At 44.5% G+C, this 14,278-nt stretch overlaps 1 protein-coding gene across 1 annotated transcript in view; it reads left to right on the top strand.

Moving 5' to 3' along the window:
• The first annotated feature begins 455 nt into the window (after positions 1-455).
• The window catches only part of LOC142259265 (uncharacterized), a 175,539-nt gene continuing 161,716 nt past the window's right edge, over positions 456-14,278 (top strand). Inside the window, 2 exon segments of the mRNA XM_075331743.1 lie at positions 456-553; positions 5,669-6,594. Of these exon segments, the coding sequence (XP_075187858.1) occupies positions 5,899-6,594 (696 nt within the window). The 5' untranslated portion in view covers positions 456-553; positions 5,669-5,898.

Below are 14,278 nucleotides of genomic sequence, written 5' to 3'. Positions count from 1 at the left end.
CAGACCACCGGGCACACAGCCAACGGGGTCCTTCCAGGAACTTCCAAACGGTCCCCCTCCGGACAGTCACCGCCGTCGCTGACCTTGCTGTTCTGGCCCTACACAAAGCTGGGCTCTCAGGCTTGCACACTCTCTGCTCTGTCACCACTTCTTGCTTTCCTCCTTTTCCACTTTTCTGTTGTTTTACTCTAGCCCTTCACTGGACTTCACTCTTCCCCTGCCCGGGGCTATCTGCCTGGTTTTCCCGCCTCCAGAGTTGTGAGCTCCTCGGTGGGCGGAGCCAACCGCCTGGCCCACCCCCTGGTGTGCATCATCAGACTTCTGGAGGAAGGCAACAAGGATTTTTGGTTCAGCTTAGATGTGCCTACCTGGGATGTGGGGTGTGGTGGTGTTGTGACCTGTGACCCCTGGCTTGCCCAGGGCGACACATCTCCTCCAGTTCTATCCAGTAAGAGGACAACACCAGAGAGATGTCCCCGTCCTCTTCTCCCACAGGACTGTAAACAAGAAGATCCCGATGTTCCTCAGGATGTGTTTCCTCCAGCTCTATCCAGTAAGAGATATCTACTCATGTACTTTCTGCACTAATTTGTGGTTACATTTTTAGACTTTCTGCTGTTTTTTTCAGCTGTATTTTCTTTGCTTCTGCTTCTTCTGCTGTTTGTTTCTAGTGTCTTCTCTATGTTGTTATGAAGGCAACTCAAAGACCTGCAGAGGGTTCATGAATACCCTGTTTCCCCGAAAAGACGACTAAAACCGAAAATAAGCCATAGCTTGATTTTATGGGATTTTTAGGTAATGAAATATAAGCCCTACTCAAAAAAAAACCCTAGTTACAGTCAGGGCCAGCGTTGGAAGGAGTCAAACTGCGCAATTTCTCAGGAACCCCATTCTCTTAGTGACCCCATCAGTTGTATTCTAAAGTTGATTGTTTAAGAAACTTTGACTTCAAAGTCATGTGACATGATGTAACCAAAGGTCTCTTAATTGCAGAAGTCTAAACTGAACACGACACAGGCTGGCATTAGGGGAAAGGAAGAGCAAATTGGAATTGTGCGACTTTTGTAGGTTGGCCAGAAGAAGGGTGTGAAGCTAACGCTTCTCTAATTCATAACAAACTGCGGCCTTCCCTATGACAGAAATCTCACTCCAGTCCCTGATGTCATTTTTCAGTGTCCATTGCTGGTATTCATGAATTAGAGCCCTAATGTTTATCTGCACATACAGCAAGACCCTGATACCTGTTTTAGTTACAAAGGATAGGCCATCAATTTCACAGTCCAGTCCCTATTTAAATATCTGGAATCTTTCTGTAACTATTACACTGTGTGCCGAATTATTAGGCAAATGAGTATTTTTATCACATGATACTTTTCATACATGTTGTCCTACTCCAAACTGTATAGGCTGAGAGCCGACTACCAATTAAGTAAATCAGGTGATGTGCATCTCTGTAATGAGGAGGGCTGTGGTGTAATGACATCAACACCCTATATAATGTGTGCTTAATTATTAGGCAACTTCCTTTCCTTTGGCAAAATGGCTCAGAAGAGATATTTGACTGGCTCTGAAAAGTCCAAAATTGTGAGATGTCTTGCAGAGGGATGCAGCAGTCTTGAAATTGCCAAACTTTTGAAGCGTTATCACTGAACAATCAAGTGTTTCATGGCAAATAGCCAACAGGGTCGCAAGACGTGTGTTGGGCAAAAAAGGCGCAAAATAACTGCCCATAAATTGAGGAAAATCAAACGTGAAGCTGCCAAGATGCCATTTGCCACCAGTTTGGGCACATTTCAGAGCTGCAGCGTTACTGGAGTATCAAAAAGCACAAGGTGTGCCATACTCAGGGACATGGCCAAGATAAGGAAGGCTGAAAAACGAGCACTTTTGAACAATAAACGTAAAATAAAACGTCAAGACTGGGAAATATCTTCAGGCTTTATCAGTTAAGGGCAGAGAGCTCCACTCCGACTCAGACGCCAGCAAGGTGGAGGTGGGGTACTGGTATGGGCTGGTATCATCAAAAATGAACTTGTGGGACCTTTTTGGGTTGAGGATGGAGTGAAGCTCAACTGCCAGACCTACTGCCAGTTTCTGGAAGACAACTTCTTCAAGCAGTGGTACAGGAAGAAGTCAGTATCGTTCTAGAAAAACATGATTTTCATACAGGACAATTCTCCATCACATGCATCCAACTACTCCACAGCGTGGCTGGCCAGTAAAGGTCTAAAAGATGAAAAAATAATGACATGGCTCCCTTGTTCACATAATCTGAACCCCATCGAGAACCTGTGGTCCCTCATAAAATGTGAGGTCTACAGGGAGGAAAAACAGTACAACTCTCGAAACAGTGTCTGGAGGCTGTGGTGGCTGCTGCACGCAATGTTGATCGTAAACAGATCAAGCAACTGACAGAATCTATGGATGGTAGGCTGTTGAGTGTCATCATAAAGAAAGGTGGCTATATTGGTCACTATTTTTTTGGGGTTTTGTTTTTGCATGTCAGAAATGTTTATTTCTAAATTTTGTGCAGTTATATTGGGTTACCTGGTGAAAATAGTGAGATGGGAATATATTTGGTTTTTATTAAGTTGCCTAATAATTCTGCACAGTAATAGTTACCTGCACACAGATATCCTCCTAAGATAGCCAAATCTAAAAAACAAAACACTCCAACTTCCAAAAATATTAAGCTTTCATATTTATGAGTCTTGATTTTGATTGGTTGATTGAGAACATAGTTGTTGATCAATAATAAAAAAAAATCCTCTAAAATACAACTTGCCTAATAATTCTGCACACTGTGTATATAAAGGGTACTTTACAAGCTGCGATATCGGTACCGATATCGCTAGCGAGCGTACCCTCCCCCGTCGGTTGTGCGTCACGGGCAAATCGCTGCCCGTGGCGCACAACATCGCTAACACCCGTCACACGGACTTACCTTCCCTGGGACGTCGCTCTGGCCGGCGATCCGCCTCCTTTCTAAGGGGGCAGGTCATGCGGTATCACAGTGACGTCACACGGCAGCCGACCAATAGCAGAGAAGGGGCAGAGATGAGCGGCCGGAACATGCCGCCCACCTCCTTCCTTCCTCATTGCCGGTGGACGGAGGTAAGGAGATGTTCGTCGTTCCTGCGGTGCCACACATAGCGATGTGTGATGCCGCAGGAACGACGAACAACATCGTACCTGCAGAAGCAACGATATTAAGGAAATGAGCGACGTGTCAACGAGCAACGATTTTTCACGTTTTTGTGCTCGTTGATTGTCGCTCATTGGTGTCACATGCTGCGATGTCGGTAACGGCGCCGGATGTGCGTCACTACCGACGTGGCCCCGACGCTATATCGTTACCGATGTCGCAGCGTGTAAAGCACCCTTTAGTCTTCGAAAAAAATCTCTTTAAATTGTCTATGCTGTGGATCAATGTTACAAGGAGATTTTTGCAGGTTTTGCCAACTGTCATGGTGGTGTCAGGATCTGTGGAAATTATAGATTCTAGTACTCTACATGTTAACTTCTCTGATGTCTGTGAGCAACGCAGGGAGACGCAGGCGAGGAACCACAGACTTGTGTAGGCTAGCAAGAGTTATTCTCTGGTAGTCTGCTTGTTAATGTCTTTGATCACATGCTGTGGAGGAGAAAGTATCATTCGCTCCCCTTCTGTATATGCTGGCTGGGCTATTTCATTAATGCCAGCTATAATTTACCTATACTGGTCTGGTGAGGTGTTGTGATCCAGACGAAAGGCCCTGTCACACACACAGATAAATCTGCGGCAGATCTGTGGTTGCAGTGAAATTGTGGACAATCAGTGTCAGGTTTGTGGCTGTGAACAAATGGAACAATATGTCCATGATTTCACTGCAACCACAGATCTGCCAAAGATTTATCTCTGTGTGTGACGGGGCCTTTACAGGTAGTTGTTGTGCATTATTGCTGTGAGCTGTTGTTGTTCTCTTTTTATCGCTGCCTTCCTGCTCTTGCTTTTCTCTTTAGTCTCTCACTGTTTATTTCTGTGAGTTGCAATATGTCCTGTCTGTCTTAGGCCCCCTTCACACACACATGTCTCCGGTATGTGCTACATCCGTTTCCGCATGTACCGGAGACACGAGCACACGTATACCCATTAAAGTCAATGGGTTTATGTGCACGCACGTGTTCAGCCATTGGCCCGTGCCTCCGTGTGGAGCAGACGTGAGCCCGTGTGCTCCATACGGAGGCATGTCCGTTTTTCTCCAGCAGCACGGGTGTCACGCGGCCCGCACATGTACCACACGGATAGAGTGTGGATGCAGTCCTGTGTGATACACGCCGGAGAAACACGTGTCATTATTTTAAAATAAAAAAACACATACTCACCTCCACCAGCCCTGCAGAATCTTCCGCTGCAAACAGTTGCTGCCGACCGCCACACATTATGAGCGTGTTAAGGAGGTGGGCGTGGTGTCACAGCCGCTGATCTCTGCCCCCCTATTCTCAGCCGGAAGCAACATCAGCGGGGAGTGGGCGGGGCTGGAGCCGAAGATCAGTACCCTGGACAGCAGGAAGGACCACGTGAGTATTCAAATTACAGGTTCTCCGTGTGTTATCGCGGATAGCACACGTAGAACACACGTGGCCCGCACGTACCGGAGACACGTACTTACCAAACGCAACACGCAAGCAAAATACGTGTCTCGCGGCACGTGCGTGATTTTCACGTGCGTGTGAAGGGGGCCTTAATCTGTGTTTCCATCATACTACTGCCCCTTCCTAACAGATTAGATCTGGTCAGAAGAATAGTAAGATATGGGCGTCTCCATCTTCAGGGGTAATCCACAGGTTAGGAATAGCTTAGGGTCCCCTAGCGTGTGAGACAGTATAGGAGCCTCCTGTCCCTCATTATCCTGCAATCACATTGTGACAATCAATCAGATTATTTACTGTAGCACATTCCAGAGAACTGGTGCTAGGAATGGGAGATCCGCATTAACTAAGATGTAACTCTTAAGTGGGCTTTACACGCAGCAATATCGCTAGCGAGCGTACCCGCCCCTGTCGGTTGTGCGTCATGGGCAAATCGCTGCCCATGGCGCACAACATCGCTTACACCTGTCACACTATACTTACCTGCCTAGCGACGTCGCAGTGGCCGGCAAACCGCCTCCTTTCTAACGGGGCGGTTCGTGCGGCGTCACTAAGCGGCTGCCCAATAGAAGTGGAGGGGTGGAGATGAGCGGGCCGAACATCCCGCCTACCTCCTTCCTTCCTCATTGCGTGCGGCCGCAGGTACGATGTAGTTCCTCGTTCCTGCGGTGTCACACAGAGCGATGTGTGCTGCTGCAGGAACGACGAACAACATCGTACCTGCAACAGCAATGATAATCGGGATAGGAACGACTGGACAACGATATGATATTATTTCTGATGATCGTTAACAGTCGTTCCTGCGGTGTCACACGCAACAACGTCGCTAACAAGGCTGGATGTGCGTCACGAATTCCGTGACCCCCAACGGCATCTCGTTTGCGATGTCGTTGCGTGTAAAGCCTGCTTTAGATGTCGAAATTGGACAAGAGATTCAGAATACATTTTTTCCTAATTTAATTTATGTTCTGGTTGTAAAAAGTAAATGTACTTTCAAGATAATATCATTAAAAAATAACATTGTGTTTATTTTTAGCCGATGACTGTATTGGGAGTTCAGATGGAAATCTTATATCTTCAGAATTTATAACAGATGATGAAAGTATCACACATGATACATATGAAGATCATGCTGGTGTCCCAGATATACCTCCAGTCCTTCCTCGGAAAGCTTTATCATCAGATCTTTTCAAACAAGTCCAAAATTCCGATTTATCACAGAATTGTCAGCAAAATAAAACTTACGGAAGTGATGTGGAACATGAAATGGCTCATACAAAGGAGAAACCATTTTCATGTTCAAAATGTGGGAAATGTGTTACCAAGAAATCACATCTTGTTAACCTTCAAAAAGTTCAGACACATGAAAATCCGTTTTCATCTCCTCAATGTGAGAAATGTTTTGCTCGAAAATCAAACCTTATTGATAATCAAAAATATCAGACAGGGAAGAAGCTATTTTCATGTTCAGAGTGTGGGAATTGTTTTAAATGGAAATCAGAACTTGTCCGGCATCAAAGATTTCACACAGGGGAGAAGCCATTTTTATGTTCAGAATGTGGGAAATGTTTCCGCCAGAAATCATATCTTGTTATGCATCAAAGATCTCACACAGGGGGGAAACCATTTTCATGTTCAGAATGTGGGAAATGTTTTAATTGGAAATCAGATCTTGTTGAGCATCAAAGATCTCATACAGGAGAGAAGCCATTTTCATGTTCAGAGTGTGGGAAATGTTTTATTCAGAGATCAAGCCTTGTTAGGCATCAGAAAATTCACACAGGGGCGAAGCCATTTTCATGTTCAGAGTGTGGGAAATGTTTTATTCGGAAATCAGAACTTGTTGGGCATCAAAGATTTCACACCGGGGACAAGCCATTTTCATGTTCAGAGTGTGGAAAATGTTTTATTCAGAAATCAGACCTTGTTAGACATCAGAAAATTCACACAGGGGAGAAGCCTGTGTGAAAAGGTTCTAACCACACAAGGGGTTTCACCAACAGTAGATATAACAAGACTAGGTTTCAGCAATTCAGTAGAATTAGATCACATTCTGCTGATCCTTGTGTGTCATCACCACTACTAGCCAGTGGTGGAGACAATAGGTCACAAAACATTGACCAAGCGACCCCTCCTGTACGGACCACTACCCCCTACAGTCCTTGAGAAATACTCATCTCTTCCTCCTATTGAAGTTATTAAAGTACACATTTCTTCTTCTATTGCTCCTATCACTACTAATACAACGCTTATGTGGGCAAATACTCTGTCCTCGGATGTTAATAAGGTTTTTGATACCAATACAGACATATCCAACACTGATACACAACAGGATTTGGCTATCATTCAGATGCAAATTGATAAATTGAGGAAAGAGAAATCTGTGTTTTCTTTGATGGTAGCTAATTCCAGAAACTTTAAGGAGATTGGAATAGTTGACTCTGTATCTAACCCTCTGGCATCTGATACATATATCAACCCTCTAGTATCTAACACATGTAACAATACTTCATTTGATTTGCTTGATCTCTCCATTCATTATAATATAGACGATTTTACGGCAACCCCTGGTTCATCCTCTAGAATACCTGATCATAATAAACTTATCACTATTGATAATTCCACTAATGCTGCAACATTGGTGCCTTTTTTTTACCCAAGGCCACCCCCGGTCAGAACAGTGTGATAACCAATTATCTAACTCCAAAGTCGGTAAAAAGAAAAAGCGTTACAGAGGGACCAGAACTGGAGCCAAAACAAAGCAGAAAAGGGAAAAAAGTTTATCTGCTGGATGCTTAAATAAGACAAATAATATATTTCATCTTTCAGATTATACACCTACTACTGCTGCAATTTCTTTACTTAATAAGGGCCTTTCTTTTTGTACCACTTTTAATATAAAAGATTTTTATTTATTTACCGATCTACAGACATTTATTAGAAAATTGACTCTGCAGAGACACTATACCACTATGGCGGGTAGGGCGACATCCAATAGTACACTGTTAGGTGATTCGGTCACTGATCAATTCTTACACACTGACTTTAAAAGGACCTCTAATTTTTATCCAACGGAAAGTAAAGGACACAATTTACACACATTCTGTAAAATGGTGCTTCAGGATTTCAACCTGTTAAAAAGCCGATGTGGAAATATTCCTTGGAACTTATCCAGATCTGAAAAGAGGGCATTAAACTCACTAAAAGGGAATAATGATATTATCAGACCAGCGGATAAAGGGGGGCTGTCCTACAGAATAAATCAGACTATATAGCACAGGCTTTTAGAATCCTATCTGATCCCACGAATTATCAGTGGGTGACACAAAAGGATTAGCAACTAGAGATGAGCCACCCCCTAGAGTTCAAGTTCAGTTCGGTTCGTCGAACGGAGAACATGTTCGTCGAACCAATTCGAACCCCATTGAAAACAATGGCAGGCAAACACATAAAAACACATAGAAAACACCTTCTAAGGTGTCCAAAAGGTGACAAACAACTCACAAGACACCACAAACACATGGAAAAGTGACAAGGACATATACTCATGCGAAAACAAAAGAGCTGGACGAGTAAAAAGAGGAGGAGACAGATATCGGAGTATCTGCAAGTGAACATCGATGCCATTACTGTGCAACCTGAGCCTTGCTCATTTTGGGCTTCCAATCTGGATAAATTGCCTGAGCTTGCCACTTACGCCTTGGAGATCTTGTCGTGTCCCGTAGCCAGTGTTTTCTCTGAACGTGTCTTCAGTGCTGTTGGGTGTGTGCTGACATATAAGCGCACGCATCTGTTCAGTCACAATGTGGACAGACTAACGTTCATCAAGATGAACAAGTCATGGATCCGCAAGGACTTTTCTACCCTTTGTCATCCAGGGGAAACTAAAGGCTGGTGGATTTTTGATAGTGCTTCATGCAAATCAACTTTTTAAGTTTGCAACGGGGGGACAACTGATGCCAGTGAAGTGGTGTGTGTGGCCCAATTTTTGGAAAAGACGGAGACTGTGGTTGGAGTCCCCCTTTTTTTGAAAAATGAATCAAGATGAAGAAGTCATGGATCAGAGAGGACTTTTCTACCCCTGTGTCATCTAAGGGAGATGAAAGGCTGGTGGATTTTTGATAGTGCTTCATGCAAATCAACTTTTTAAGTTTGCAACTGGGGGACAACTGATGCCAGTGAAGTGGTGTGTGTGGCCCAATTTTTGGAAAAGAGGGAGACTGTGGTTGGAGTCCGTTTGCTGTGTTTTACATGATTTTAGAAGGGCATAAAAAGTTGTTTAAAAGAACTGAAGTCCTCAGTGGTTGATACCTTTTAATGGCTAACTGAAAAGATGGTAATAATAGCAAACTTTCGAGACTACTCAGGTCTCTTCATCAGGCATGGTGTAACACAAAATCTGAAGAGTCACATATTTATACACAACAGGACATAGAATAGTAAAAACAAAAAGCAGCACCAAATGTGCACTACAGCACTAAACATTCCAAACTGTACTTATTTTAAAAATTTTGAGATTTTTGGCAAAAAATTGCAATTTCTTGAGCTGCTTCGCCACGTCACGGCAAATCTCATTTGAAGCAGTCCTACACTAAAATATTTTTATAAAATGTGCCATGCGGCCTCACATATAAATAGCAGAACTGCTCTCAGCAGCACTCACCTGGTCTATTGCAGTCCCGTACCCATGACTGAGTCATGGCTGTGGGCGGGACAGGTCCAAGCAAATAATAATAAGTACAGTTTGGAATGTTTAGTGCTGTAGTGCACATTTGGTGCTGGCTTTTTGTTTTTTCTTCATTGAATTGGTCGGTGGTTGACCTCCACCTTGCTATGCACCCCAATTTGGGATGTATTCCATCTGTCTGGATTTTGGCGGTTGGTGACTGTTCACATTAAGTCATCAGGCTTTGTCCACAGGCTATTTACTTCATGCAGCATTTGCTTGGACCTGTCCCGCCCACAGCCATGACTCAGTCATGGGTACGGGATTGAAATAGACCAGGTGAGTGCTGCTAAGAGCAGTTCTACTATTCATATGTGAGGCCGTATGGCACATTTTATAAAAATATTTTAGTGTAGGACTGCTTCAAATGAGATTTGCCGTGACGTGGCGAAGCAGCTCAAGAAATTGCAATTTTTTGCCAAAAATCTCAAAATTTTTTTTATAATAAGTACAGTTTGGAATGTTTAGTGCTGTAGTGCACATTTGGTGCTGGCTTTTTGTTTTTTCTTCATTGAATTGGTCGGTGGTTGACCTCCACCTTGCTATGCACCCCAATTTGGGATGTATTCCATCTGTCTGGATTTTGGCGGTTGGTGACTGTTCACATTAAGTCATCAGGCTTTGTCCACAGGCTATTTACTTCATGCAGCATTTGCTTGGACCTGTCCCGCCCACAGCCATGACTCAGTCATGGGTACGGGATTGAAATAGACCAGGTGAGTGCTGCTAAGAGCAGTTCTACTATTCATATGTGAGGCCGTATGGCACATTTTATAAAAATATTTTAGTGTAGGACTGCTTCAAATGAGATTTGCCGTGACGTGGCGAAGCAGCTCAAGAAATTGCAATTTTTTGCCAAAAATCTCAAAATTTTTAAAATAAGTACAGTTTGGAATGTTTAGTGCTGTAGTGCACATTTGGTGCTGCTTTTTGTTTTTGTTTTTAGGACATAGAATAGTGCAGTAAAAAAAAACCCAAACCCAAGTTATATGAAACAGAACTATCACTATGGCAGGGGGGCAAACTGTTGTGGCCATAAATATTGCTGCAGTTCAGTGTGAAAGTTTCATTGTCCTCTGATTAGGGTCTGGTCCAGGGCTGTGACACGCTCAGATGGTCAGAGGAGCACATCTCTTGACTGATGTAAAAAGACATAAATCCATGAGACACATTCATTCCTGCTCTGAATGTGTCAAAGGTCATCATAAGTTTGTACTTCCATAGTCTCCTATCTCTCTGGGACTTGAAATTCCCTTTCAATACCAGCAATTTCATGTCCATGATGCTGTGGTCTGAGTTACAAAAATGTTTGGCCACAGGTAGAGCTATTCTTTTTTCCTTAATTGTGTGGCGGTGAGAATTCATCCTTGTCCTGAGCTGTTGTCCTGTCTCCCCTACATACAGACCCCCAGTTGGACATTTTGTACATATAATTAAGCACACCACATTGGTTGTGGTGCAGCTGAAGGTGCCTGGGATCTTGTAGTCCTGATGTGATCTGGGAATCTTTATCCTGTCCGTTGTCAATATAAATGGACGGGCGAAGTCTTCTTCAGTTCAGTGCAGACTGAGCTATTAGACTGAGGGGCTGCGTACGTTACACTGAGAGGACCGAGGGGCTGCAGAAGTGTGAGGACTGAGGCACTGTTTAGGGTTACTTGCTGGGAGCGTTGCTTGGGGAAAGGGGTTATTATTATTATTTATTATTTTATAGCGCCATTTATTCCATGGTGCTTTACAAGTGAAAGAGGGTATACGTACAACAATCATTAACAGTTCAAAACAGACTGGTATATGAGGAGAGAGGACCCTGCCAGTGAGGGCTCACAGTCTACAGGGAATGGGTGATGGTACAATAGGTGAGGACAGAGCTGGTTGCGCAGTAGTGTACTGGACTGAGGGCTATTGTAGGTTGTAGGCTTGTTGGAAGAGGTGGGTCTTGAGGTTCCTCTTGAAGCTCTCCGTGGTAGGGGGGGAGTATGATATGCTGAGGTAGAGCGTTCCAGAGTATGGGGGAGGCACGGGAGAAATCTTGTACGCGATTGTGGGAAGAGGAGATAAGAGAGGAGTAGAGAAGGAGATCTTGTGAGGATCTGAGGTTGTCTGCAGGTAGGTACCGGGAGACTAGGTCACAGATGTAGGGAGCAGACAGGTTATGGATGGCTTTGTATGTCATGGTTAATGTTTTGAACAGGAGTCGTTGGGCGATGGGAAGCCAGTGGAGGGATTCACAGAGTGGTGAGGCTGCGGAATAGCGAGGGGAAAGGTGGATTAAGCGGGCCGCAGAGTTTAGGATAAATTGGAGGGGTGCAAGAGTGTTCGAAGGGAGGCCAGAGAGCAGGAGGTTGCAGTAGTCGAGGCGGGAGATGATCAGGGCATGTACTAATGTTTTTGCTGATTCTTGGTTAAGGAAAGCACGGATCCGGAAGATATTTTTGAGTTGTAGTCTGCATGAGGTGAAGAGGGCTTGGATGTGTGGCTTGAAGGATAGAGCAGGGGTTGACATTTCTTCCATGTGCTGCTGGTGTTAATTTCTTGCGGCTGCATGCTGGGGGCTGATGTTACTCGTGTGGAGCGTGTGCTGGGATTTTGCATGGGTACTGAGAGATTGATGTTCCTTGTTGTGGGGGAAGGAGGTGATGTTTCTCACATGAGGCTACGTGGGAAAGGAAGGGGTGATTTTTTTTGACTGTTGGTGGGATGTATAGGGAAGGGGGTGATGTTAACACTTGGGGCTGCATTGGAAAGGGGGTGATTTTAATCGTATCAGGCTGTGTGCTAGGAGGGGCTGCGTGGGAAAGTGAGTGATATTACTTGCATGGGGTTGCATTCTAGGTGCTGATGTTGTTTGCGTGGGGTTGCGTGCAGGAGGGCTGATATTACATGTGTGTGGAAGGGTGATGTGCTAAAGGAGCTGCATGGTGGGGGGTTGCATAGGGAAATGGGTGATTTTACTCGCATGGGACATTGGCAAGTGGCTGATGTTACGTGTGTGGGACTATGTGCTTGGGGGCTGCGTTGAGGAGGGGGTTATATTCTTAGCGTGGGTCTGTGTGGTGATGTATGGGGTGATGTTACTCGAATGGATCGAGATAACAGCAACCCAGGATTAAGTTACATAGTTAATCGCCTTCAGGGCACACTAGACAAAACACTATATGCACAATGGATATACAGATACAATGGTCAGATGGGCAGACACAGGAGGTAATACAAGAGGTATAAGTAGACTTAAATAAGTCATTTACCAGGTAGATGTTTAGGCCTTGGTGCAGGCAGAAACATGGGAGGTGTGTGGTGCCAGGGGTTTCCGATTATTTCCACCACGATACACAGCGTACTCTCCCTAGAAAACAACACTTGGCGACTGCCTGACCCTGGAAATAAGCTCTTGGTCAGTAATTCCCTTTCCCGCCCACTGAATTGTTCTTCTCCCTCCCCTGGGTCTGATGGATGAAAACTCCCAAAAACCTATAATAGGTCAGAACCTCTCGCTGGGAGGTCGTAGAGAGGCTATTCTGGTGCCATTGGATCCGGACAGGTCCTAATTATGCTTGGAGACCAAATAGAGCTTCACTGCCTGGCTTTTACTAGCCATTCTCCGTATCTCCCCACCCCGGAGTGCTGGAGAGGGTTGAGACCCATGTGCGTGTACGGCCTGCCCCCATGGTCCTGGAAATATAATCAATGTACGGCTAGGACATGCAATAATTTCATAACTCCTTATGGCATTATGTCTCCTGTTTGTCTGAAGAATGTGAATCCTGAACTCACAGCAGGGGGTTCATTGTGCCAATAACTTGTCTGTTGTGAATACATTTTCCAGTTTGGGGCTCCCTCTTGTGGTCAGTGCAGTTGATGTGTGGAATGAAAGCCACACATCTGTGGAGGACTGGCAATCAGGTATTTCTGATTAGACTATATAGCTGAGCAGTTTTCTCCTGTTACTTGCCGATGCTCAATGGATATCCTGTGTGTTAAGGACATTCTGAAACCAGCCCTGCTCACTACCAGAACTCCTCTCTCAGATAAGTGGTCTTTGTACCTCTGCAACTTGTTTTCACTCTGTTGTTGTTTTTTCGGTTTTGATACTAATGCTTGATTCCTATTTTGTCTGTGTGAAGTTCTTGGTGGAATTGAATCATTCCCTGCTGAAAGTGTCTGTATACTTAACTCCATGATTCTGCAATGTGTTTTGTCATGCTTGGTATTAATTCAGTCCCTCATCTATATTAGTGTTTTTGGATTCCAGTAACCGTGTGCTGATACAGTGGAGGAGAGGTTGTGCTACCTCAGGGTTTTTCCATATCAGGCGTGCTGGTATTTATTAGGGTTTTTACGGCTGCAGACAGTGCTCCTTCCTATCCTTTCCTATACATGTAGTTTGGGCCTCACCTTTGCTGAATCTGTTTTTTTAGCTTTGTATTGTGTTTTCCTATATCACCGTAGTCTTTACATGTGGGGGGCTATCTATATCGTTGGGGATTGCTCCGAGGCAGATTAGCTTTCTAATATCTCTATCTATAAGAATATCTAGTTCTCCGGCTGTGTCGAGACGACTAGGTCATCGTAGGCTCGTCCCACGGCTACTTCTAGTTGTGTGTTAGGATTAGGTCTGCAGTCCGCTAAGATTCCAGCCACTCTGTTACCATTTGGGTTTCCGCGTTTTTTGATCCTCCTCGGTCCCTGAATCATAACACTTGTCCCAGCTATCAGCTGCTGGAGAGTTGAGGTTTTCCCTTTGAAGCTGGTTACACTGAACCACTTGCTGACTCCGATATCCTGTCTCAGATTCACTCTTTGAATAGGAGTCTATAGCTGCTCAACCAGATACTGTATACTGACAAGGCAAGTTATCGCCCATATTTTTCACAGCGGCCAAAGTCAGAAAGATGAGTATAATTCTGTGACTCCACTGTA

Source organism: Anomaloglossus baeobatrachus (assembly GCF_048569485.1).
Source record: "Anomaloglossus baeobatrachus isolate aAnoBae1 chromosome 5 unlocalized genomic scaffold, aAnoBae1.hap1 SUPER_5_unloc_5, whole genome shotgun sequence".
Taxonomy (NCBI): domain Eukaryota; kingdom Metazoa; phylum Chordata; class Amphibia; order Anura; family Aromobatidae; genus Anomaloglossus; species Anomaloglossus baeobatrachus.
This window is presented reverse-complemented; position numbering and strand designations above follow the sequence as displayed.